Source organism: Aythya ferina (genome assembly GCF_964211825.1).
Source record: "Aythya ferina genome assembly, chromosome: 8".
Lineage (NCBI taxonomy): Eukaryota > Metazoa > Chordata > Aves > Anseriformes > Anatidae > Aythya > Aythya ferina.
Window position 1 is genome coordinate 3,029,612 of NC_140304.1, and position 27,070 is coordinate 3,056,681.

The 27,070-nt window shown below is 42.3% G+C and overlaps 2 protein-coding genes and 1 long non-coding RNA gene across 3 annotated transcripts in view; all 3 read right to left on the reverse strand.

The window, feature by feature from the left end:
- On the reverse strand, positions 1-22,609 carry CNN3 (calponin 3). Its single transcript, XM_084528382.1, has 7 exons — positions 22,401-22,609; positions 5,581-5,702; positions 5,090-5,156; positions 3,494-3,631; positions 2,503-2,619; positions 1,601-1,747; positions 1-1,110 (listed from the first exon to the last, which is right to left on the reverse strand). The coding sequence occupies exons 1-7, from the start codon at positions 22,455-22,457 to the stop codon at positions 763-765; spliced, it is 996 nt and encodes a 331-aa protein (XP_084384508.1). The 5' UTR covers positions 22,458-22,609; the 3' UTR covers positions 1-762.
- On the reverse strand, positions 6,316-14,211 carry LOC311440886. The gene is made up of 2 exons (XR_014695644.1): positions 14,054-14,211; positions 6,316-13,945 (listed from the first exon to the last, which is right to left on the reverse strand). It is a non-coding gene; the product is annotated as an uncharacterized lncRNA (long non-coding RNA).
- Positions 22,610-23,431: 822 nt separating the features above from the next.
- ALG14 (ALG14 UDP-N-acetylglucosaminyltransferase subunit) overlaps positions 23,432-27,070 on the reverse strand; it is a 37,721-nt gene continuing 34,082 nt past the window's right edge. The window contains exons 4-5 of the mRNA XM_084528390.1: positions 26,571-26,657; positions 23,432-23,736 (exon numbers count right to left, since the gene is read on the reverse strand). Coding sequence (XP_084384516.1) covers positions 23,716-23,736; positions 26,571-26,657 — 108 coding nt within the window. The 3' untranslated portion in view covers positions 23,432-23,715. The remainder of the gene's footprint in view (positions 23,737-26,570; positions 26,658-27,070) is intronic.

Genomic DNA, 27,070 nt, shown 5'->3' on the forward strand with positions numbered 1-27,070 from the left:
TACCTTTAAGAAAAAATATTTATTTATAAAAATACACTGGGATCAGTTTGAGAAGTGGCAATAAATACAGTTCAAGGAAGAAAAAGCATTTCTACATGGATATATTATGGCACAATAAAAGGTAAATGCACCATCAAACATGGACTTCTGTTGGCTCAAGACTTTGTACAAGCTCCCTTTTTAGTAAGACAACTATTTCTATGAGTTTGGTCAGTGTAGATAATGGAATGAATACACGATCACAAATGCACACTTATGTCTAATGCAGGACTTACCATTAGCAAACAATACCGTAGAAACATAGTAATGATATTTAAATCACTAGTGTGATGTCTTAAACTTAATTGGCAGAGACCGTATTTAATTTTAAGCATTAAATTCTTTTATCTCATCTGGAAAACAGAAAAGCTGTAAATATGTCAAATGAAGGCTTAATGTGGTATGTAAACCTACTTGAGTAGATTGTGAAAAATGCATAGCTTCTTATTAGAAGGCCTGGCTGTACGAGAGCACTCCCCCTTTCACAGTATTCCTTTTTACTTCATATGCAATTATTGTTTATGCTGTAGACTACAACTGTTACAGCACTAAAGGCAACTAGACAGGGAAAGGGCAGAGAAAGGAGAAAGGAATGTACGTAAGGCAGTATTTCTTTAGGTACATTAAGCATAGTGTGTAGGAAAGACAGGTAACAATTCCACAAGGCTAGTTTCGTTCTTACTGAATAAAATAATGGACTAATACTGAACTTTTGATGCAAATCTAATAATCAATGCCTTGGTCACTGTACTGACCATGGTAATCTCTTTGATAGTCATCTTGGTACTCTCCATGATAGTCATCTGGGTATTCTGCCTGATAATCGCTATCGCTGATTTCAGACCCATTAGTTCCTGTTCCTTGGCTGCCATTATGAATGACAGGTTCTGTGGGTGCAGCACAGTACTTGGGGTCGTACACTTGCCGTCCAAGCCCATACACACTCATTCCCTTCTGTGAAGCTACTTTGTTGGTACCCATTTGTAATGAAATAGTTGAGTTATCCACAGGTTGCAGTATGTGCTTCTGATCGTAGATGTCTCTTCTGGTACCTGGTGCCAGCATACCAGCCTAGTGAAACAGGATTGTAGAGGTTCAATAAGAAGGTAAAGAGCTGCGGTTACAGGGTTTATGATTACAACTTGCATGATTTACTGGAATTGCTAGAAAGTACAAACTTAAGTACAACAGAACAGCACACGTGTTCACTAGTAAGCAAGTCTAGGAAGAAAGTCCCTGCTGAAAGGGACTTTTCCCTCTTTGGAAAGAATATACTGTTTGAACTGAGGTAGTGCCCAGGAAGTAATTTCTTTTTTATGTCTGTCTAGTTAGTACTGGAAATGAAGTTACCGCTTTCTCCTGATACAACACAGCCAGCGGAAAATTCTAAAAGTGCCAGGTCACCTTTATGCTTGAAGATTTTTCAGCACAGAACACACTGGTTAATGATAAGAAATTGAAGTTCTTAAATTACTCCACAGAACTCACTTGCCCATCCTGCAGACTCTCCCAGGTTGGGAGCTCTGTCTGTTCTAGAAATACCACACGCAGTCCTCCTTACCTGACTGGCTCCTTTGTTAGTGCCCATCTGTAGGCTAATTGTTGTCTGGTCAAATGGCTTGTCAGTTTGCATTTTTGGATCATAGAGGTGTCGTCTAGTGCCATAAGCAGTCATGCCCGCCTGACTGGCGCACTTATTGGTGCCCATCTTTATGGGGAGAAGGAAGAGGTAGACAGAGTAAGAGATCTATTTGTACAGCAAGCACCATTGTAAGGAAACATACAGTTGGTAATTGATGGCTGACTGAAAAAGTAATTTCAATGCATGCTTTTCTCATGTAGCTTGACCGCTACCTGTAATAAGTTACCCTTTCTCCATACTGAGCTTCAAAAGGTAAAATAAAGCAACTGTCCTCCTAACGCATTTCAGTGACTGGCATTTGCCCAACTGCATATGCAGTTAGAAATGAATGTATGCTTCAAAATATAATAATCGGCTTCTACTCTGGACAGTAGAGATTCAATTTCACTGCCACAACTTGTTTACCACAGGAATTTTAGGATTTTATGTCAGTTATTTTGGGTTTTATGACTATTATGGAAAGTGGAGAGAGAGGGGGGGAGAAAAAAAATCTTCTACCATATAAGGAGCTTTTGATATCCAAAGACTCCTACTAATTTTAAAGCCGCTGTCAGGGACAGAGATAATACTGATAATATTAGCTACTCTTTTCATTATCAGATCTAGAACAAGCAGAAAAACCTTCCAGACAGTCACATGAGCATAGAAAGGCAATCAGCAATCAACTGCTTACAGGAATTAAAACCTCACACCTCCTTCCATGATAAGAACATATTCTAACTGCAGCTTTTTTATTTTTTTTATTTTGCGTACAGAATAAATCAGTTAATCAAAACAAGAAAGTTGTTAAGAGTATCTGCAAACATGAATTTCTTACTTACCTGCAGGCCAATTACACTTTGACCAGCTTTTAGTTTTCCTGCATCAAAACTTCGTGCTTGTTTCTCTGCATATTTGACACCAATATCAATTGTAGTATGAAAACCTTTGGTTTTTGCCTATTTAGGGGGGAAGGAAAATAGGAGTATTTCGTATTAAGTATAGTTTCTGCTACTTGAAGTATGCATTAAAAGTATAGTTTCTGCTACTTAAATTGCTACTATTATACAGGGACCTAGGCTGAAAGGCAGGCTGCCTCTGTACCTGATCCTCTGGTCTCTCAAATGATGCCACAAGCAGGATTAACTTGTATGAGAAACTCCATATATTGTGGGTGGGAGGAGATAACAGTTTCCATCACCATTTGAAGGTGGCACTCCCAAGCTATCTAAGTATCTTTTGTAAGAGTGGGAAGGACAATCTGCAGGCATTAATGTTCTCTTGTGATATTCCCTGGTTCTGTGTATCTGCAGTCAAGGAACATAGAATGGTTGGGGTTGGAAGGGGCCTTAAAACCCACCCTGCCATGGGCAGGGACACTTCCCACCAGACGAGGTTGCTCGCAGCCCCATCCAGTCTGGCCTTGAGCACTTCCCAGGATGGGGCATTTACAGCTGCTCCGGGTAGCCTGTTCTGGTGCCTCACCACCCTGAGTGAAGAATTTCTTCCTTATATCTAGTCTAAATCTACCCTGTTTCAGTTTAAAGCCATTACTCCTTGTCCTTTGACTACACTCCCTGACAGAGTCCCCCAGATTTTCTGTATGCCCCCTATAGGTTACTGGAAGGCCACTATAAGGTCTCCCTGAAAAAACATAATTTTAGCCTTTGCTCAAGGAATGAAGACACAGCCATCTCAAGAGCAACTATCTAGTAGATAGTATGTATCCCCTCCTGATAGGCTGGATGCTGTTTTCTGTATTTAAATGAGTGGCAAGAGAGTATCTTGACTGGCATGTGGATTTCTACCAATGCCAGGGGTACAAATACTTACCAGACCTGCTAATGCCACGAGAGTAGTCTGTACTTGAGTCATGTTCCCATTTTCAAAAAGATCATTTGCTTCAAAAATATCATGTGGCTTCATGCCGTAGACTTGAATGGCTTTGATAAAATTCCCAATGTTCTCCAGCTAAACAGAAACAAAAAAAAGCCATTTTTTGTTCAGTGTTTCAGTTCAGAAACAAAGTTTAAGTAACTTCACGGCTTATTGGTGTTGGTTTTGTCTTTACACACCTTCTTTGCCTTGTGAAGTTTGTCAAAACAGCTGGCCTGGTTAAGAGTGACTAATGAGGAGTTTGAGATTACTTTCTGTAGTTTTACAGAAAGTTTTACAGAAAACTTCTGAAATCAATTTAAGGGTTTGTCTAGTCTAGCATTTCTCTATCAGCGAGTATCTGTTAGAGGGGGGTTGTAATGACAGAATTCAACTGTGTCCCAAGAGAAATCCAAATTCAAAACCTTCAAATAGGAAAAATTTACTTAAATGTCAATGCTGCTTGACTTTAGCAATTGATAACTTTGAGTAAAAGAAGCAAAAACATAACTGTGTGGTTAGTAAGAACGCTAAACTTGGTCTGAAAGTATTCTCTTGATCACCTACTGGAAAAAATTCAGACAAGCTTTTGGGTTTTACTGCTAGTTTTTAGCACTGCGTACTATAGAAAACGGCAAGTAATAGGGAGTACATAAGTGAAGACTGAAACTCATCTTTCCTTTTGGAATTGTAAGAGATTAAAACTTAAAAAATAAAAAAATCCCCTGCATTTATTAGTGTTTGGTACCAATAAAATAAGAGGCTGACACAGCAGTGTTGAGCTCGATCCAGCATCAGTAAAGGCAGCCAACTCTAACCAGCAACCTTTCCAATGCATGCTCTAAAAGCATGGTGCTGTTGGTAAGTCTCTTGGGGATTAAAAAAAAAAAAGTGCTTGGCAGACCACCCATATGAAATCCAATCTGGATATAATGAACTCAGATACACACTGTAGTTTGCACCATGTGTTTTCTGAGTTTTGTTACACAAGTACTTCCTCTGAGACCGTTTGGGTCCTTTCCCTCCCCTATGTCCCCCAGCTGCCTTCTCAGGAGGATGCTTTGTATGGTGACCTCAAATGTGCAGGTACAGCCAAGCTGTTGACCTTAGAGCCTTACAGCACTGTCTGGATGGAATACTCTAGTTTTTGTTGGGTTAAAACATTTTTTTCTCTTTTTTTTTTTTTTTCTTGGGGGGGGGGAAGGAAGACAGACAGAAGGACAGCTGTTGTTGGTTTTAAACTTGGAAAAAGCCTTGCTATATTGCTCTATGTTCATTCTCCATTTAAAACTTCATTTAACAGCACTACTATTAAGTATGTATAGACAACTGCCATTTATGAGACATCTTAGTTATTAGAATTTCTCCTGTTGAATGCTCTCCATGTACGCAGTAATCTCAACTGCTGTGTGTATCTTGCTACACGTACACAAAACTTGATGCTATGAAGAATTAAGGTGTAGATATTCAGAGGAAATTTGTTAATACAAAAGAACTGTTTTGGGGTTGGAGGGGTTAGAGGTGTAGTTTTGGGGTTTTATTCTGTTGTTTTACCTGGTGCCAATTTAGTTTTGATTGATTAATTTTCTTCACTGATCCTGGCTGCAGCTTATTTATAAGCCTGGGGAGGTGAAAAAAAGGGAAATGCTTAAACAATAAATCTCATCCTTATATCATCTGTGCAGGCATATAATATTTTCACTCATACTTTATTAGTTGCATTAGTTTAATCAAAATTGTTAGTTTTTTGATTTATACAGAGTGCCTCAGGTCTAACAAGTCTAACAGACAAGTCATTATTGTTGTGTGCCATTTCATTATCACAGAAAAGAGCTTCATTGTTAAATTTAGAAATAGTTCTTTATCTTTGCTGAAGTATAAAGGAGATTTCTCATTCTTCTCCACAATTTCAAAGAAGCTGTCTCCCACCCTACTGTCTGCTATCTTTGACTGTCATTGTTGTGTTTGAAGGGAATCTTCAGAAAGTCCCTCTTCAGTTCTGCAAATGTGGAAAAATGCTAAAAATAAGGTTACTTAATGCTTACTCGCATAAGATTATGCCGTCTTTTAGTCCCAGCTGAAAGTTTGCTCCAATGCTCAGTCCTGTAACTTCTTCTATCCAGTTACGCAGGTCTTCTTCTATCTGGGGATCATACTTGAGGGCTATCTGTAACAGAAGCAGTTGTAAAGTTATTTCACAAGAGAAAACTGCAAGTCTTTCTCCCAAATCTGTTTCAAAGAGTATGCCATAGCATTTATTTAGTATGGTATTTTAGTGATCAGGCTACAGATACATGTCTTTATTCCTTCTACTACAATGCTAATGGCTTTACTAAATGTTTATTCGGAAATGGTCCTTTAAAGCACTTTTAACAGTTCTTCCTACTGTAAGATTTGCTAGAACTTGTGAACAGTCTTTGATAGCTGCAGAGGAATAAGGACTTTTTTAAAAAAATATTTTACATCTAAGTTGTACTTTAGCAGCAAGTAAGAAGTGAAATAATGTTTTATGGAAGTAAGAATTTTTAACTGCCACAGCATCAGTAGTACTGCTCCAGCACAGACTTCCAGATGGGAACTTTAGCATAATAGATCTGATGTTATTTACCAGAAGATTATGGTGGATTTGCTTCTTTACCTAGATTATGATTAATGGACATGGCTTGTTAGCTTTCCCCCTTGTTGCTACAACATCCAGAGCTACCTTGCGAGGGAATTTGGGGGCTGTGTGTGGCGTTTGCCCACCCCCAAGCTAGGAGTCAGTATCCCTGCTATTCCTCTTTTCTTTGGGTTTGCTGGAAGACTCACATGGAATAAGCTGTGATCTCATGTCTTCATTGCAAAGTTAGTACACTATTATGGTAGAGAGAGGAAGCCTGGTCTTTGAAGTTCAAGGCACCAAACAGAGGCCAAGAGTTGTTAGCAAGGTGACTTGAATGCCTTTTCCAGATACTCAGAGTTCACTGCTGGAAGTTGATGCAAACCAGCACACTTCAACGGTGCAGGCTCTACTCTCTGCCCTTGGCTCCCCATCCCTGCTCTTCACAGGTGATGCTGAAAAGCATTGGGGCAAGCTGGAGAGAAGGGATTACCTCAGTGGAAGCAATCCTTAGTATTATAACTTGCTACTTTCTCTGCACACACAACAAGTGAACTGAGCGCAGGACTTTATGGCATAACCAACCTCTCCAGGGCAGAGGTTGGCAACACCTTCCACCTGCATTACAAGTCGTCCCACGTGTGTCAGTGAGCAGGACTGGGGTGAGGAAGCTGCCACAAGGAACGTGACTGACAGGCGAGCGCAGGGGTGCCTGCAGCACTCCCCACTGACACCTCGGCCGGCCGCCGGTCCCTTACAGATTCCTAACAGGAAGCTCAGGTAACGCCACTGACGTTCATGCCACAATGTAAGTTTCATACTTTTTGCATATAGACTCCATCCCAGAAAGGCTAAGACCATTATTAGCAACCATTTTATAGTGCAGGACATTATAATTCCAATCTATCTGAATTACTGGGAGAGAGGAAATTGCTGCACTTTGGCTAGCATTAGCAATCCCCAACTCCAAACTGACCAAACTGAAAAATTACAGTATGTTGTTCTCTATTTTTCTTCTAAGGGGAATGGAAAATTCCCGTATCTCTGGCTTTACTTCAGAAACTACAGTGAGTAATAGTTATTTTCCTTAAACTATTCGTAATAGTGCTGCTCTGGTGCCTTAGTTACAGATCAGGATAATTCCCTTATTGATTAATACGTGGAACTCCGCAGTGTTCTGCACAAGACAGTAAATACGTACCTCAGTGCTCAGACCAATGGTGGTCTAAAACAATCAAGTGCTCTCTCTTATCGAAGAAAAGAGGAAGAAAGCTCAGGTTACCCTGCTCAGCGTGAGGAAAATGACTTTCTTTAATCATACTTTTCAGATACTACATAGCTAAGATGAGAAGTGGACTAGAAAAGTTAGCTGCTAAGTTCACAGCCAAAAGCCACCACTTTTGTCTCGTTTTCTTTTTTTAAGAAATACTCCTCTTGCCCTTTTTTTAAGTTTAGCCCAAGACTCAGTGCTACCACATTATTCAGTGATTGTAATAGGAGATTGTAAGGAGAGGGTAGCCCCTTTTGGAGGCCTACCAGAAAGGTTAATTGTCTTGAAAATGGTGTATGAGGAAGTTGGTTATTGTCTTTCTCCTTCCTGACCTGGTGGTTAGCTTACAAATGACTTTTCATGGCTATTTTTGATTCCTATGGAAACCAGGCTTGTGTGATCACACCCTGGGTCTGTCTCCCTAGTAACATCTGAACAAGCTGCTTGAGTTGCGCCAAACTCACAGCGGAGCTGCAATCTCAGAAACAACGGAATCAATCGTTTTGTATGTGTGTGTCAAAGTATTCGGGCAGAGGAGACAGATCCCAAAGACTAAAATGTAGCATGACATTATTATGTGTTAAAGGACCTACAGAGACCTTACTGAAGCGCGCAGACAAAATCTGAAGTTAGATGTACAGACGAGATGTGCTGTAGGTAATACTCCGAAATGCCCAGCTCAGCGGAGGCCTGAACGCAGCCCATTCTGGTACTCCGGGTAGGGGAAGGAACTGTGCAGGCTGGCTGCTTCTGTGCTGATGGTTCACACAACATGAAAATCTCAGCTCTAACACGCACATGGGTACAGAGGGGTTTATGCTCTCTTCCGCTATTCTTTAGTTATAGTTAGACATGTAACAAACCTTATGCTACCTCAAAATTCAGGCAGTTTGTTTCACTGTAGCTTAAAGGCAATGCTAAGTGATAGGTCAGCCATCCTGCAGCTGGAAGGGTACAACTGGAGTTGTCTTTCTACAACTTAGTTTCCTTTTAAAAGAAGAAAAAAATTGCCAGTGCATGGAAGTAAATGAGGTTATAGAGAAGTTGGCGATCAAGGGACGCGCTTCAAAGATCACTCATCTCCTCCCTCCCCCTATTTACAATAAATAAATATAAAGTCTACTAGACAGAGTACCACCAAACAATTCTACGTGTGGCTATTTCAGTCTTTATTTGCAAGTATATAAAGGAAAAAGAAAGGTAACATTTTTTCTCATATAATGTAAAGTACATTCCACATTTGAGATTACAACTGAGATGAATAGTGAACCACAACCCCCACTGTTTGGGTAACTTGGAAGTAATCAGATGGAATTTTATCATGTCTCTTAAATATTTACTCTATGTTGGAGTACTCTCACGTGTGTTAAAATCTTCAGTTTTTCAAGAGGTTTTAAAGTTTCTTGGGGATATCGCTACTGTGCTTAAATACAGATAGGAAATAAATGTTTAAACACGTGAGGAAGCTTTGCATTTTTGGCATTAAAAGCATTGCTATTAAATCTGAAAATTTTCTGCATTGTCTTCAGTAAGTACTGTGCGGTTTGATTTAAATATGTCAAAGGTTTTGTTTTGATGTATTTGAACTGGTGGGCAACTAGGTTACAGAAAGTAAAGAGTGGTGATAGTTTCTCTGAAAGTTATACTTACTCTATCTGAAAGGTAAAGACATGGAAACCTTTTATAATCTGGCTTAAACGTATGACAAGAAGGAGTTAAGCAGGAAGAGCCTGGGTCAGGTACCAGGAGCAAAGTATTATGTTTACTTTGAATTGTTAGCTTTTTTTTTTACTCCCAGTGACACAATTAGAAGTTATGCAACACCAAACTGGTGAATACTTCATATTTTCCACATGTCTATCACTATCAGTTGTTCCAGTTTTCCTTTGATTGCTATCTGTGAGGGGAAAGTTGGAAGCTTTAATATAAATGAAAAACTTTATGGCTTTTTCCATTACTGCTTATCAACATGCCAACATTTGATTCTTTTTAAAGTACTGACTTTCATGGAAGATGCTTAAAACTTATGTTCACAAAAAAAGAAAGCACCATCTAGCAAAGATGATAGCAGTAGCTAAGCACCTTAATTCAAAGTGTTCATCACCAGTGCCATCGAAAAAAGGTACCAGTCAGAACACTGTAGAAAAGATCCAATTGTAGCAATGGATATAAAAATTTAAAATCTGGTTTAAAAACAGCAGGAAGCCAACTATTAATATAATTTCTTTACTTTGTTCTTGTAATTCTTGAAAGATATAAAGCTATAGATGCTATTGTTCTTGTTACTTCTGAGATACAGATTTCAAAGAAGCCTCTTTGAAAGGAAACTAAACTTACGCAAGTGGCGAAAAATTGTAGGTGCTCTATGGTTGTGGGAGGAAACAAGTACATGTTACTTGCCTTTTACAAGCTCCTGACTATTAGTAAAGTTCATAATATGGAAGAGCTGGCTTCGCTTTCAGCACAGAAAAAATACTTTGACAACTGAAGACAACTTTTCTGATTAACTCTAAGTAGAAATATGATACTTTTACGGTAGAGGTAATCTTCAGAAGACTAAGTAGGTTTCACTTTGCTACTGTAAGTCATAAGAGGAGGCTGCAGAAAAATTAGGATCTTATTGTCATTTAGGACTGGCTTCTTTTCATTAAAAAAAAAAAAAAAGTACTTTTCAAATAGAGCTGTATAAAATACTTCAGTTAATTGCATCTCTGCAAAACATTCCAGCTGTATCTGAATTTTTGGGACGGAGGTGGAAATCAGGAAAACTTCTCCATGCTTTAAAAGAACATTTTGAGCTGACTCTTTTGTACCAGTTGAGATCATAGACATTACGTTTGTCTTCTTGAGCTTCACATGCAGTCATACAATGTTAACATTTTATTAAAGGATTTAAATTTATCAGAAGCTGTTTCAGGTGCTTAAGTGCTGCTGCTGTACTGAGTCTGTCCTGTATATAATCTTGTCTTACAGAGCCAGGATAGAAGACTGCCTCATTAATGATGCACAGAAACAGGAAAGAAAAAAAAAATTACTAACACAGTATGAAATTTAGGTAAAATCTCTTCCATATAGTAATCTTCTATTACAGATAACTTAAAGCACATTATCTTTATAACCTAAAACTGATGCATTTCAGTTCTGAAGGTGGAGGGGCTTTTTTTTTTTTTTTTTTTTTTTTTTAAGCTTTTGCTTCCTTATTTGTTTTGTCTTTCTGGAGCGGAAGGAGCAGACTTGGCTTTAGAACTTGGGGTACCAATAGGTCAGCTCTTACTCTTACTAGCAATTCCTATTTTAAATGCCAAGTTTCATCTTTGAATGTCACACGCATATAATACTAGGCATCCTGATATATGTACGTGTATGCCAATACATATGCCTTAGGCTAAAATGCTTGGGTTAAACTTGATTCCTATAGAAACTTCACAATACTTAGATGTACAGTGAAATATGCTTTGGTGATGGTATACATGGATAAACTTACTGCAGTATTTCATGCTATCCATGCTTACTTATAATATGCTTGTTTTGGCAAACAGAGAATTCGGGATTCTTGAACTCTCTCTGATCCTCACATCTTGTTCTGTTCAGGTAGGACTTTCCCGTTTGGGACCTCTTACAGTGTAAAAAAACCTCCCTCCATCCTTAGTACAAGAGAAATCATCATCGCTGTTTTTATCAAGGGTATGGATTCCTTGAAACAAATGCAAAGTTATCTTTGCCAACCTCGAGGGATGCAGGCAGATCACTCGAGTTACTGCATGTGCTTGTAGGGTGCTGAGTTTGAGTGATAATGTTAACAAGTATTTCACACCATAAATGATCTCATATGGACTTTCATTTGTCCGTTTATAATAATCTTTTCCAAATTACACGGTACACACTGCACGTTACAGGCTATAGATACGCCAAATCTCTGGTTCGAGTTCAGCTATCTTGCTGCTGTGCTCTGGAAAAATACTGTAACGGTATCTCAGGAAAAGGTTTACACAGGCTGCATACCTTTTTACAAGTCACTGGGACTAACAAACACAGAATTTAGCAAGTTAAAAAGAACAGTTCCAGAAGATAAAACTTCCAAAGTTCCCTATCACGTTACATCTGCCAACAACTCTTCCTTCTTCTGGAACTTTTGACTTGCGCTTCAGGCCTCACGCCCCCGCAGCAGGAGTCACGCCTTTAGCATGCAGCATGCTGTACTTGAAGTACCAGAAAACAGCTGAAAAACTGATCGTTGGTCAAAAGTTTTAACCCTAAGAGCAAGTGCTTGTCAAAGCGGGAGTGAGGCAGACTACAAGGTTAATCCCAAACTATTCTGCAGCATTCCTGCTCCTTGCATCTCAACTGCCCTGTTGTGTTCATTGCCTGTTGTTCCAGAACGTTTCCAATTCCCACTTTTTTTTTTTAAGGTTGTTTGGATTTACTTTTTATACAAGCGAGTTAAAACTTTGTGGTTGAAAGTGTAAATTGATTATTGTACATATCTAAACTTCAGGGCTAAGGGAGAGTAACATAAGGATATAATCAGCCTTTCTCAGCGCAAGGCTTCTAGTTGGAGCAAGTACCTCTGTCAACAAAGTGCTTTAGTTGTAGAATAAAATAAAGTGTGTAACCTTTAAAATGAGACAAAGAATCTTAGTGGGAAACTACAAAGCTTTGGTTTTACTGAAGGTGGGGCAGAAGAGGGAGTGACAGCACCAAGCTCACCATCAAGTGGAGCCTTTTGTCATTTGAGCTACCAACCCAATGAACTTTCACCATACGGACAAATTAAAATTCCCTGTTAATTTTATGTATGTTGACCAGGGCTCCATGCAAAAACAGATGTCACGGGATGCATATTTGTGCAATGAGAAACCCAAATGTAAGAAGAAATGCGGAAAGCCAGATGAAAAATAAATGGGAAGGTACAGTACAAAATGCAAGCCACCATTAAGCATACCCTGCTGTTTGAACACACAGTTTTCTTCTGTCATTATGGACTGTTGTACAGAAAGGCAGAAAACAGTGTGTAAAACTAATGTTAAAAGAGCTCACTGAGAGCTAGATAGAGCTCACACTATCTAGCACAAAATTTTTACAGCTGTATCCATCTTGCTTAATATTAAACTTTTTTTTTTTGTTGTTATTTGTAGCATAGTTGGTAACTCACTCATGTTTCACTGTTTTCTCTGTAAATCATAATTTAGATCACAAACCTTAAAAGAGGAATGGATGAGAATTAATCCAAATTTCCTGGCATTGTTTCCACCTGCACAAGTTGAAGCTCTGTGAAGTAAGAACAAGCCATGCCTCACAGTTTCCAAGTCATCTTACAAACAAGATACCTGTAGTCATGATGGGCTTTTGCTGCCAGAGCAGCAGGCTGGAAGAACTATGTGTTCTATTCCTTGGCTGTCCAGTACGATTTTGTGACAGCTTACAAGCCAGTCAAGAAAAAGATGTTACCATCCCTTCCCTCAGACTGCTCTAACTCAGACTCGTGTCCATCCTCAGACTGAATACTGCATCTACCCTGTTTTGTGCAGCTGGGTTACTGCAGCTCTCTCTCACACTGACATTTGTTTTCACAGTTTTTTCCCCTCGCGTTCACATAATCATTTCTTGTCACAGTCAGATTTCTGGCTTGTAACTCCTGTTCTCCTCATTGATCAGCTTCTACTTCCAACTGCAGCAACACGATAGGACGAGGAGTAATAGCTTTAAACTAAAATGGTAGGTTTAGATTGGATATTAAGAAGAAATTCTTCACTCAAAGGGGGGTGAGGCACTGGCACAGGCTGCCCAGAGAGGCTGTGGATGCCCCATCCCTGGAGGTGCTCAAGGCCAGGCTGGATGGGGCTGTGAGCAACCTGGGCTGGTGGGAGGTGTCCCAGCCCATGGCAGGGGCTTGGAACTAGGTGGGCTTTAAGGTCCCTCCCAACCCAAACCGTTTTATGATTCTATAATCTGCTCCTGTCACCATACATTATTATTCTTGATATCAAATCTGTTTGCATTGTACTATTTATTCTGTGTATTTCTGAATAGTTTGAATTTCTTTACAGAACATGGTTTCAGTAATACTCACTACCCATTATTTTAAACCATGGCAGTTTTCACTGCACAAAAAGCACCAGAATGTAAAGTTCTGGTGCTTCTTCTCAGTTAGGACAGTACTGATCCCAATCAATGCACAAAGACCTGTTACCTCCTGAGAACAGATTTTACTTGGATTTGAACCCTTCCCCAATATTACTGAACTCTGGTACAACAATAAATGGGTGCAGATCACACCAGCAGCAGCAGTGACTACTTCTGAAAGAAAAGCGCTGAGCCATACACTGAAAATACTGTTACCATGCCGTCCAGAAAGACCAGTGAATTGCTTGTTTAATGGGTGGGGGAAAAACAAAATCTAACTGAGCATCCCGGTACATAAACATCAAATATCAAAAATTCTGAGAACGTCGTATTTTCCCTAGTAGCAAACAAGAAAGTGTCTCCTGAGGTTCCTCCTGCGGTAGTGCTGGTGGAACGGTGTTCTCAAAGCCTGGACAGCCTGCAGCCAGAAAGCAAGAGCACCAAGGGTCACTATATCTATTTGGGAGTACTCTCTACTGCTGCTACAACTATCCACAAAATCATGCGCTCTTTCAAGTTTACATACTTTTCTCCCCCAGTAGAACAGCTTTTAAAACGTCCCAGTAGGAGATAAAAAATGTTGATTGTATTCCAGGAAACATCAAAGAATATTCTGGATATGGCCACCCAGGGAAGTTGCGCTTTAACCATGTAGAAGGAGTTGCAAGAAGAATATGATCTGCAATTACTGTGATATTAAAAAAAAAAGTAGAAAAATATTAGAAAATGTTTACTTAATTTTGTAATAATATCCATCTTTAAAAGTCTACCATTTAAAATCTGGAAGATTACTCAAGAAAGTCTAAGAAAACATATGCTAAGACCATTTGAAATTTAGCATGACACTTTCCCTGTTTACACAGATCCTGTAGGCAGTTCTGTAGAAATCATAAAATCTTTGTAACAGACAGTAGAATAGGTATTTTTAAGAAGTTTATGATGAACTTTTGGATCAACTGTTTGTTTAAATTATATTTTAAGTTATGTGAAAATCAAGCCACAAACCTGCTATATGGGAAGTTTATAACTAGTGTGAAAGAAAGTACTATTGTTAAAGTACTAAAGACAGTCAAACCACTAAGATGCTCGGATTTAACCATCCTGTAATAAGTTCTAAGGCAGGATTTTTCAGCAATTAAGCAAGTACTGGAAGAATATTTCTTCATGTTAGTTTTTCAAACTAAGGCATTTCAATAACTGACTTATTTTAACATGAAAAAATGGTGAAAGTAAGTTCAATTATGTCTTCCAATCGGTATGAAGATCCCAGCAGAAGGGATGCTGGACACACTGATCTGAAACGGCTCATTTACACCACTGGATACAACCACACTCTTAGCATGGAACTTAAGATGATCTATTCTACACAGAAAACTACCATAACGATACTTGTTTATTTTAATTCACTTGCTTTATTTGCTATTCTGGCATCTGACTGAATTTTCATCTCTATTCAAATCCAGCTGTACTCACATCATACGTACAGAATGCAGTATAAGAGTTGGAATTGGTCAAAAATCCAAATGGAGAGTAACCCATACGCATGCTTAATTAATCATGTGTAAATGTTTGTGAATGGTATATACTACAAAAGTGTTAAAAACTTAAAGATTGTGGTTTTACTGCTAGTAACCAATGAAAAGTCTTTCAGAAAGGGCATATAGATTTTTTTGCACTTTACAGGTAAAACACGTTCCTTGATTTATTTCAGCGGTTTCTTCCTTGCTAATTTATGTAAATCCACCTTGGGCAGAAATAGCTTGTAACAACAACAACAAAAAAAAGGGGGCAGTTACTGGTCTTCCCCTATCATACAACAGATTTCATTTTACAGGTTGTGGTTGGTCTTCTGGAAACTTCCTGCCAGCTCCTTTTGCTCAGATAGTGAATGGCACAGATGGTGAAAGACCCTGATAATCCTACAGGATTATCAATAGTCAGCACCACTAGGGGTGGGTAGGGGTTGCACGTATGCACAGCATCCCAAACTCTGGATACTGCAAGGTAAGTTGTAGTCTCATTACAACGAATTGAGGCGTGCAGGGTGTTTTCCAAACTTACAAGGTGAACCAAGAGCAGAGCAATGCTATATTACAAACGAAGTGTAACTGAGAGGGGTCCCTGACCTAAAGTGCTGAAGGTTCCATCATTCTTCTGCAGAACAAAGTGCTGGGGTGCCCTGACTGAACTCTACCTTTGTTAGTCACGTTTTGTTCCAGTTCTTTTCCACCCGTTAAAAGACCGGTTCTCTCTCTCTGATGTTTAATCTTACAGATCTTTTTAAAATTTTTGTTAAAACCACTTCATTATTTTAAAAGAGAGGTACTTTTCCATATCGCAACGATTTTCATGCCATTGTTTACTAATGATAAAGGGTGCTATCCAGATAGGCCGTAATGAAGAGGCAGTAGTCTTTATTTTCTTAGAAAGTTTCCTGAACTGTTTACTTCTATTTGGCCATGATTACTACAAGAATTTCAGCAAGGTAAGGGGACAGCCTCCTACAAAAATCTGCAAAGAACATTTAGCAATAGACGTCTGAATTGTATATGCTCTGTTGAGTTAACGCTGCAGTGACTTCCAGCTGTGCTATAGATAGGGCCACTTCGAGCAGGAGCAGCGTGGTGTTACAGAGCCCCAGCAGTGGCAGCTCAGCACTCACCAGGCAGCCACGAGCCCCAGCTGCTGTGCAGCAGGGCTGGGGGCTGCGTGTGGGCCTTCCTCCTGGCCCGGCCCTGCTCAGCATGGATGGGAAATGTGCCACGGGGGTCCCCGCTCACCACCAAGGCAGAGCTGCCCCTGACCCCGAGCCTCTGGGGATAAGCGAACGCCTTCCTGTATGCATTTGTTCTTTCTGCCTCGTCTTTTGCTGGCAAGACTTGGGAGCTTTTAGCCAACGGATCAGGGACAACAGAAAAACACTTTAGTTAAGTCACTCTTATTCAAGCGTAACGAGGAGTACTAAGAGCAGGCTATCTGTCTATAAATAAGAGGCTGTAGCAGTGGAAATATCAACAGGAAAGCAATATAACAGGAGAGCTTTCTTAACAGGAAAGCTAGGTAAAGCTTTTATGGTTGTGATGTCTGGTTTCACTCTGGGAACAGCCATGGTCCAAGCATACAAGGCGAGCTAGGGAGGCTCATTTGGCATTGATCTGTAACTCTTCAGTCCTTGATGCAGGAGAGCACATCCCACCCTCACGAACACCTTTCAGGGCAGCAAGGAAACACCAGAATCTCATCTGCTTCAGGGAAGAGATGGCTTTATAAAGGCAGTAAGAATTCTCACTATGTCTCCCCTCCTAGTACCTAATAAAATCGGCACTGGTTTAAGAAAAAATGAAGGGTTGCTTTTTTATTTTATTTTTTAAAAGAAAACACGAACATAGAACCACCCACCTGAAGAAAGTCGAAAGGGTAGAGAAAAACACAAAGTAATTCAATCCAATTAAACAGAAACAACATACGTTACTGAGGCAATACTGCAAAACCAAAAATATTTACCCAAAAGAGAACGTTTGCTGCTGAATATATCCATACAAGTTAACAGTTGTGTAGAATCAAACACTTACAAAAAGCATTTCTAAGCAAAAGAGTCCCTCTTACAAAGAGGGATTTTCACATGATCTCACTTAGAAAAAATCTGTTTCAAATTGCCCTACGTGTCCTGGCCTCAGGCCCATTTTTACTGAAGGCCTTTCCTGTACTGTTCCATAGGGGATGGGAATCTCTAGAAAGTTTTCCTTAAAAGGATGTGTCAGATGCACAGCGCATACGGTGTTACGTAGCTACCGAAGCCAGCAATCCTGGACACAGAGAAGTGTCTATCCTTTACTCTCCAAGGTAAATTATAACCCAGGAAAAAGCTTCCGAATTAATACTTACAAAGAAAGCTGAGATGAAAAAAATTACTCATGTGCCATTATCCTGAAACAACACGTGCACGCATCCATCAGCTTTTAGAGTATTGACTCAGCAGCAGGAATATATATATATATATATATTAGGTACTTTTCTCCAAATTCTAAACCAAGTCTAACTCTGAATCCACACATACACACAAAAAAATAAATAAACATTTGAAACAAGCAAGTATTACTGAAGTGAAAATTACATTTTCTATTTTCTGAGACTACAAATCGTATTTAATCATCACGACTGTGTAAATTCAATTTGCTTTCCTCAGATGTGTTCTGGCTACAGGAGGTATACTGTTAGCTTGCACATAAAGGCTGCAAAACTTGGTGCTTATTCCCCACCCTTAAACCCTAAGCTCAAATTTTATGTTTTTCTATCACCAGTGAAAGTTTTACTGAGAAGTTTATTAATCCACCAGAAATGTTTCTGTAAGGCACTTTATAAATTAACAGCTCTGAATTGGAAGTGCAGCCAACACGCTGCCCAAGGTAACCACAAGACCAGCATGGAGCAACCAGCCTCACATCTCAGAACGCCTCAGAGAGGCGTTCACAGGGCAGCAGCAGCTAATCCCAGCTAAGCTCTGCCATTCATCACCTTCCTCCCCGAAAAGACAGGGTAAGCCAAGGGACAGACCCGAGACTCCACCCGCCATGCAGGGCTTTACGCAGGATGCCGACACAAGTCCCACAGTTCAGGATTTCCTGCGGGACGCTGCTCCCGGCCAGTTTAGGAACACATCGGGACAACCAAAAGCAGCGGTCAGCTTGACAGCGACACGCCGAGGTTTGCTGGGGATTTAAACCGTGTGGTAAAGTCATCGCCCGTCACATCCTTGGTGCCAGCAGTGCCGGCCAAACGTCCTCCCGGCAGCCACCTTCTGTGGTGTGCCTCCCCCTAGCCGTGTGGGGCCACCCGTGGCCATGGGACGGGCCTACCCGGGTGGGCTGAGGAAGGGTCCGTGGGCTTGGGAAGGGTGCAGGCTGGGCAGTGCTCGGCACACAGAAACAAGGCTTGTGCTTTGGGTGCTCACATCCCTGTTAGCTGGCAAGGGAAACGGTTCCATGGCAAAATACGTCTCTCTGCTTATCACAGAGAAATATTCTAAATATGAGCTGTCTACTATGCAGGTTTCATTGCCACCAGCTTGTTAGGAAGGCCACCTATTGCTGCTTTAGCATTAACGCTTCTAAGCAATGCCCAGTGAACTGGAAACCTGTGCTTGAGAGACGCTCAGGAGAGCAGGCCTGTCCTCGGACAGTGAGCAGTGTGACAAAAAACAGGTCGGGCACGCGGAGACAGAGCAGGGAGAAGACAGCAGTGGATGGAGACACCACAGTTCAGGTTCCCTGCTGTCTGAAGACCTTCCCCCTTTGAAAAAGAGATCTAAACTAAACGTGTAGCTGTTGATTAGGCTTCTGCATGCCGCCTGAATTGGTGTGAGGGCTCTTCACGCCCAGGATGCTCACAGGCGTGAGACTTCTGTCCAGAGAGGGAGCAACGCGTGACTTGGATGTGAAGGGAAGCACGTGGCAGGACCATTTTCTAAGTGACCTTGCACCTAAGTTACTGAAACTTAGTATTATCAGTCAAAGTAAAACTAAGCATTGGAAAGAAGTAACCAGCAAGCATATTTTAAGTAGCTTAGAAGTAACCTAGGTTGCTGATACATTAAAAAATCTGGCATTTCAAGACTAACTTACAAAATGCAAGTTTGCCTGCGTTTGCATCAGTAATGTGTTTTAAGTGGTACATATAGCTGTTGTGCCAAACGGACTGAACGTTAGTTTAGCTATGGAATAGCCACTGTAACATTTGTGGGTTGTGGTCAGATTTGTGCTGACTTCGCTATCAGAAGCAGACCACTAAGTACCATGCTCTTCTTACATCGGTGCATTCTGCGTATCTGGTGGACAGACTTCTTAACTAAATCTATAGTGGATTTTTTTCATTCATCTTTGTACATTACAATTATAAAGGAGGTTTGGGAACATATATCACAAAAATAAAATCCTTGAAGATTTGCGCTCTGAGATTTCTGGAAGACAATCAATATAAAAGACGAAGTTACGAGTAGTTCATTTGAATGGCAGATCTGTTACTAAAGCCTGGATCCAGCTGGAAAAATTTCACAGTTCTTTGGAAAAAAATAAAGAAATCAGACATGAAGAGAACAAAATCAGTCCTGTGCACAATGAACCTCATATTTAGCTGGTAAATGTTAACTTCAAGAGCAACGATCAATGATCAGAAACCATGAATTAATTGGGGCAAACTGGAGTTCAGCGCTTGATCCTTTAAAACCCTTTTGCTGCTTCTGAAATTCCCTGTGAAAAATCTCAGCGTACAATACTTCTATTGTAATGTTTCTGACAGCATCAAAATACTGCTTTTTTAATTTACTCTCCATGCAACAAACTGTTAAGATGTGTATCATGGGAAAGGCCAGACTGTTTTTGTTTTAAACTAATCACCTGTGTTTAATTCATAACTCGTAAATTAAAGATACTATTTCTTTAAAGGTTAGAGTACTCTGTACAAGAGAACGGGCAAGCAGAAATCCTGCACTGTCAGTTAGCATCACCTGTGCTCTGAAAGCATTCTCATTGCCTTTAGCCTCACTATTGCCTTATTATTAATTTTTGTTATGTCATTACAGATAAATGTTAGTAGAAATACGTTTCATCAGCAGCAAAAATTCTTATATAAGGTTCCTAAAGAATGCTCAGTGAGCAAAACTAAAGGTTTGCTGAAGGAAAATAGTATATAAGAAGTGTGAAAAGAGGGGAAAAAAGTGTACAGTTGGAATAGTTTGGTTTTAAGTTACTTTTTAAAAAGAAAAGGGTATTTACTATCTTTATGTTGAAAGGAAGACTGTGAAAGGGGAGGGAAAGGACCCAGCAGGCCAGCTACAGGCAGACAAAACTTCACCTAGATCCTGAGCCAACTGGATCACAAAGGTATAAAGTCTGAAAGGCAGTAATTTGAATCTGGGAATGAACAGGGAATGTTAAAGTATTCACAAAAAGGTAATTTCTGGATGAAGAAATTAAATCTGTTTTTATTTGGCCTATAGCAAGTGAAATACAGTACAAGAATTTTCTCCTCAGCAGTTTCAGGAGGAGCATAATAATCATACCTAGGTCTGGTTGGTCTTAATTCAGCACATACTTGATTTCATGCTAATTAATTCATATTTGCCCTTGAGAATGAAAGCAGGAAGCGCCACTGCCCTCCTGCATGCCTGGCGATGTTTTGTTCATCCCTGCCTCCTGCGTGTCGCCAGCGCTTGGCCTTTCGGGGTCACCGCTGCAGGGACAGCCAGACTCCCTCCAGGTACTCCCCGTCTTTTATAAAGCGTCAGAAAATGGCCTGGGCCGAGGCCAACTCCCTGCTGGGTGGCGGTGTGGGAGGAATGGTGGAGACTGGAGGCGAGATGCAGGACTGCCGAAGGCCACACCAAGTTTGACTCCCCACCCACACCTTGCTTTTGCCATCCTTCTTCCAGGCGCAGCTAGGATGGAGCAGCAACGCACCAAAGCTGAGAGGAGGGAGAAGATAGATAAAGGCTCCATCCCAATGCGGCTGATATGGGAAGGGTGGAGCCGTGAGGAAGCAGCTGAGCGACCCGGAGCCTGCTCGGCTCCTACCCGTTCCTGTCTCTTCCTCGCACTATGCCGTGAGACAACGGAGCACAAGCTTCTGCTAACGCCTTGCTACCTTGGTCCTAAGTCAGAGACCAAGAAAACTCCAGCTTGTAGCTTTATTTAATTCATTAATCATTGTCTCAAACTACGCTAACATCATGCACTGCAGAAACCGTCCCACTTCTTCAGAAGAAAATGTCCCGCCTGCAGAAAAAAATATCCACTTAAAGCAACTTAAAAGGCTCCTCGCCGAACATTTGTTTTGGATCAAGTATCGGCTATGATCTCAAGTAAACAGGGAACCAACTTCAAAGGGATTATGCTAGTTTGACTACCTGCACATTTCTCATGCAGACAAGTTTCCTTCTAGCTGGGAACCAGTACCCAAATTCCACCCTTTATTGGTTGAGAGGGGGAAGGAGATCAGTAATGGGAGCAGGTACCTCATCGGTCACCTGAGGTAAGGAGCAAAACAAGAGACGGGCAGGGCCTCAGAAGAAAACTAAAAAAATATATACATCCCTGAACACCAAACTGAACTGAATAAGGATTTGAAGCTTAGAGCCAGAATCTGGAACGTAAATTTTAAAAAATTTCTTAGGCAGCATCAAGACATGTTACATTCATCTATCCAAATACCACAGCAAACAAAAGGTCTCTCTGAACACTGACACAGTGCCGAATGAGAAAATGAAGAACAAAAACCAAAACCGAGAGACTTTTCTATCCAGCAGAGCTGGGCCCTCAGGCAGCACAGCTATCAGCACGCCTGCCTTCTGTAGGAAAATAAAACTGCTTGGGGACCAGCACTGAAGGTTTCAAACAAGGGCATCTGACACACGGCATCATCCAAGCAGGGAAGCGGCCGCAGGTGACGTCAAGGCTCACTTTTTTTTTTATATATATATTTTTTTTCGCCGTTTTTTGTCGCAGCCCTCAGGGCCGAGCCCCCCCCCCCGACCGCCCCCCCCCCGGGTGCCGCCCCCGCGCCTTTGTGTGCCCGGGCGGGGCGGGGCGGGGCGGGGCCGCCCCCGCTGATTGGCCGCGCGCCGGCCGTGCCCATGATGTCACGCGGCTGGAATGCGCCGCGCGGCCCCGCCCACGCGGCTCCGGCGGGACCGGGACGGGACCGGGACCGGGACCGGGACCGGAGGAAGGGGGGGGGGGCACCGGGGCCGCCCCGCACCCGGGCAGCGCTCCCCGCTCCGCTCCGCTCCCCGCCCGGGGGGGTGCGCGTCCCTCCGTCCCTGCCGCCCCGCGTGGAGCCGGACAAAGCCGCGGCGAGCTGCCCGCCGCCCCGCCGCCTACCTTGTTCTTGACCTCCGCGGACAGCCCGTAGGAGGGCCCCTTGTTGAAGTGGGTCATGGTCCCCGCTGCCTGGGGGCGCTGGCGGCGGGCGCTCGCTGCGGCGGGGCTGAGGGAAGAGTCCGCCCGCGGCCGCGGAAAGTTCTAGTCCCTCCCTCGCGGCCCGGCCCCGCGGCCCTGGCGGCCGCCCGCTCGCCAATCGCGGCGCCGGGATGGCGGAGCCCCTCCCGGGCCGGCCGGGGGGAGGAGGGGGAGGAGGAGGAGGAGGAGGAGAGCCCGGCCCCGCCCCGCCCCGCCGCCGCCGCCGGGCGCCGCTGGAGGGGGAGCGCAGCGCAGCGGGGCGGGAGGGAGACGTCAACGCCGAGGAATCCGCTGCCAGCGGCGGCAGCGCTGCCCGCCCGGCACCGGCACCCGAGCCCCGCGGGGAGCCCGGCCCCGCCGCCGCCCCTCAGGGCTTCCCCCGGGGGTGCGGGAGCCCCTCACGGGCGGCCGGAGAGCCGGGAGGGCCGCCAGTCTGTCAGCCCGGCCCCACGCGCGGGGCGTGCTTCCACGTACAAATACTGAAATAAATAATAAAAAAATACAACGCAGTTTGGCGTCGAGGTGTTTGTGGGGAAAGCTCGGCCCCGGCTGAGACCAGCGGGAGCCCGGCGGGAGGCTCGGGGTGGGAGCCCCGTCAGGCGGCGGCAGCCCGGAGGGAACCACTCGGCCTCTAAGGCGAACGGCCGGGGCTGTTCCTAATTAAAGGAAGCAGAGCTGCCTGAGCTACCCGTGGGGACAAGGAAACTGCAGGAGAAGCAGGAAACTAAAGAATGGGGCGAGGGAAATGGTGGCTCGCGTAAACATAATGAAAGTTCATTAAGTTTTAGACATCATTGTCGGGAGAAACTCATCTTTCGTGATCTCGAGGGAATGTATGATTTAGGGTTAGATCCTCTGAAGTCTTTGGAAATGTTTCCATTGACTTAAGAAATGTTGGATCAGAACCTTGCTTCTTAATGCGCTCAATCATTTCTGCTGCAGTACACAGTGGCTTGGGAAGTTTCAGACATTTACAATTGGTATGTTTTTCTCAGCTCCATGAATTATATGTTTCATCAATTTTGAAACAAAATGTTCCTGATTAGTAGCAGACAAAAATATGGGATAATATTTTCTCGCTGAACAATCAGGTTTAAATAATGGTCAAATAAATCACTAAGCGTTTTTGTTTTTTACCTCATCTGATCGGGACACTTGGTGTTTTTGTTCTGACACTGCTAAGAAAGCTACCGATCTCTTGGGGTGACTGCTGCCATTCCTTCTGTGACCAGTAATATCACAGAATCATGCTTATACCCTACAGGAAAACAACAACAAGAGAGAAATATTTGAGCATAGTTAGAAACACATTCTGTTTTGCATCCCTCTGACAACACAAAACAAATTTAAACCCCTCAGTGCCATACAAAGCAGCTGGACCATACTGGGCAATCTGGCTCATTATGTATAAATCTCTTATCTTTGCCCTATTTTTCCACATTCCTTATTGCCAAGGCTGTTTGTATGGAAAGAGGATTTGTACAAGAATTATTCCCCACCTGAAATCATAATCCTCTTTGTGACATTGTAATAACTTCTTCAGCAACCACATGTAATATCATAAACATGCACTGATGACTTCAGCTGGAAACTAGGAAAAAAGAGCTATGAAGAGACGCAATCTGTTTTCTTGGAAACATGGGCCATAATCTTGCAAACATTCTTGCACATGAATTATTGTAAGCATATGTGTAGTCCTATTAAATGCCCCGAGCCTAAATTATCCCTTGTGTAATTCCACTGTAATCTATAGAATTAATGTGGCTCAATGGAAAACTATCAAACACGCACTTCTATTCATTTTCGACTCTGTGATGGAAGCCCTATTTAGCGTCAGTGATTGAAGCCATGTAATGGGGTGACTGGCAAGTCGTCCGTGTGGATTTGGGCCTAGCCCTGCCTGGGACGGATCATCATCTCTTGCCTACCCATCTGATCCTGATAAAGTGCCTTGGTTTAATTATCTGGCTCAGCTGAGCGGGAGCTGGATGATTTCCCTGAAGGATGGAGAGTGTGTTTAGGCGAGCTAAACTGTGCTCAGGAAGCTCCTTTGCCAAGTCTGGCTCCAGAAGGTGATACATAAGAAGGGGGCTCTGCTGAGAGGGGGCTTGTTTAGGGAGGGGAGCAGAGCTCCTTGGGGGGAAGGAGGTGCCATCAGCCTTGGGGCTGGGTGGGAGATAATGCCACCAGGAGTTTGTAGTAGCAGATATGGGTGTAGCTCTGTCTGGAGCAGAGTGGGCTCCTGGGGGGGCTGTGCTGCAGCAGAAGAGAAGGACGAAGCTGGGGCCGTGCCCCTGTGGGGTAAAGGCAGTAGTGACTGGTGTGGGTAGTCCCATGCTGTGTTGTTCATGGTGCTACCTGGCTGCAGGTAACCATGGGGGAGCTGGCTGAAGAAAGGGTGCCTTAAGGAAGGGGAAGCACTCTAAGCTTTCTGAGTTACAACCGTTCCTTTTCTGAGTATTGAGGCTGGGGGGAGAACACTGTGAGTACTGACCTGGTGAGGCAAAGGACAAGGCTGCGCTGCTTGTTTCCCCTCTGATGCACTTCAGCTGAGAGGCAAGGAGCTAAGACCTCTTGCACTTCCTCTGAACTTGGTGGTGCCTTTCCTGGGCAGTCCTGTCCCACGTCAGTGTGTTAATTAGTCCTGGCACTGTGAAATGACCTGTCCTACTGCTGCTCACTAATGTTTTAGCCTGATTCACTGATGTGTGGGACTAAAGTTAATAACCAGCTGCAGGATAGATACAGCTTGTGAGTCTGTCTGCAGCAAGACTTGCATCTCCCTGCTGGTTGATTCCTGTTCAGAACAAATGTTAGAACAGCATGCAGTAATATTAAAAAAAACCTGCCTAAAAAGAGCTGTACAGAACAGGCAATGGTGAACCCTACCAGTACTCATGTATGTCCTGGATTTTTCATTTACTAGGAGTCCTTTCCAAAATAATCAGTGATGTCTCCCTAGGGAAACCTAGGTAACATCCGTTGATGTGTTACCTCAAATATTTACAACATTGCTATGTTCATGCTACTAATTGTAAATATGTGGGGGGATTTTAGGGGGGTGTGCAGTCCTCCCCTCTGTGCTTTAAGGAAACATGCCATACTGTATGTATGTGGTATCGCCTTCGAGTCTGGTTTAGCAGACTCCATTCTCATCCTACATGAGATTCTCTTGCCTTGGAGAACGATTACAGATTGTATGAGGTGGTTGTAGCCACTCCGCTCTCCTCTCAAGCAGACTACAGAAGACAACATTTTCTTGGCAGTCATTAATTCTACCTAAAAGGCTGGCATTTACAAGTGTTTCAAAAACCAACATCTGGAAAAACAAAGCATGTGTGCTTCTTACAAATACCACAAAATATGGGGTCAGATTCAGCCTTGATGGAATTATCTGATACCTATGTTCTGTTTTTTCCCTGTATTGAGTAAAAAAAAAAAAAAAAAAAGAAAAAAACACATATGGAGACTTCAGTGACACATGCAATGCCAAAATGCTCTGAGAATTGCATAGGGACAAACCTAAAATACTGTAGTAGAAAAAAAATACAAACCAAGACCATCCTTGAGAAGTGGCGGTAGTGGAAATCTCTGGTTGTGGGAAGGGTTTTTAAGCACAAGTTCTGGAAAGTATGACTGGGAGCTTTAGTCTTCTTTTGGAGAAAGATTCCCCTTTGTATTTAGATTTTTACAACATAAATGTTACTCACATTCATGACAAAATAACTCCCTGAAGTGAAAATCTCTACAGACACAAATACGTAGCAGTCTAAGCTTTATTTCACATACATATTCAGTTTTATTTCAATATCTAAATGTTCACTTCTTAATTCACCGTTTTCTTCAGTGACTCTAGTGCTGAAATCCTTTTCTGTTCTCCTATGAAGATATTCCCTCCCCCCCGCTGTGAGGCTAGCTGTTGATAAATAAGCTGAAGATGAACATTTTGCTTTTTTATTTTTGAGATCCATCACCTATTAAAATGTGATAGTTGAATTCTTACCGGTGGGAGTACAGCTAGACAACAGTTCAGTGCCAAAGTACGTTCCTGGATAGAGCTTTTATATTAAAGACTTAAAAAATACAACTTACCTGCAGCCTGGTTAGTGTTATGGATTTCCTCCCCTCCTGTCCCAAATATGATTGATAGGTATGCTTCTGGTATTGGTTTTGAACTTGCTATAATTAATATACAAAGAGAAGACAAACAAGGACTTCAGGGCACTTGCTACGCAAAATGGTGAGATTTCAGCTTCAAGCTGAAATTTAAGCCTCAAGATTTCAGCCTCAAGCACTGTAACAACAAGTAAGATTGCTGGCTTGCAGTAGGTAGCAGAGATTCACTTCTCCCTCCTATTTGGCAACCTCATTTCTCTATCAGTAAGACCTAAACCACTTGCAGACGATCTTTGTCACCAGCATGTGTGTACTCAAGTGTTTTACTCCACTTGTCAACAAAGAATGTTAACAAACATCTGCTTTATTTTTGGTATTTACCTACAAGATCACTGTAGCAAAGCACACAAAGGCAATGCATGCATGGACAGTATATGTTACTAGCAATCATCCTTGTGAAGAAGTTGACAGAAGTG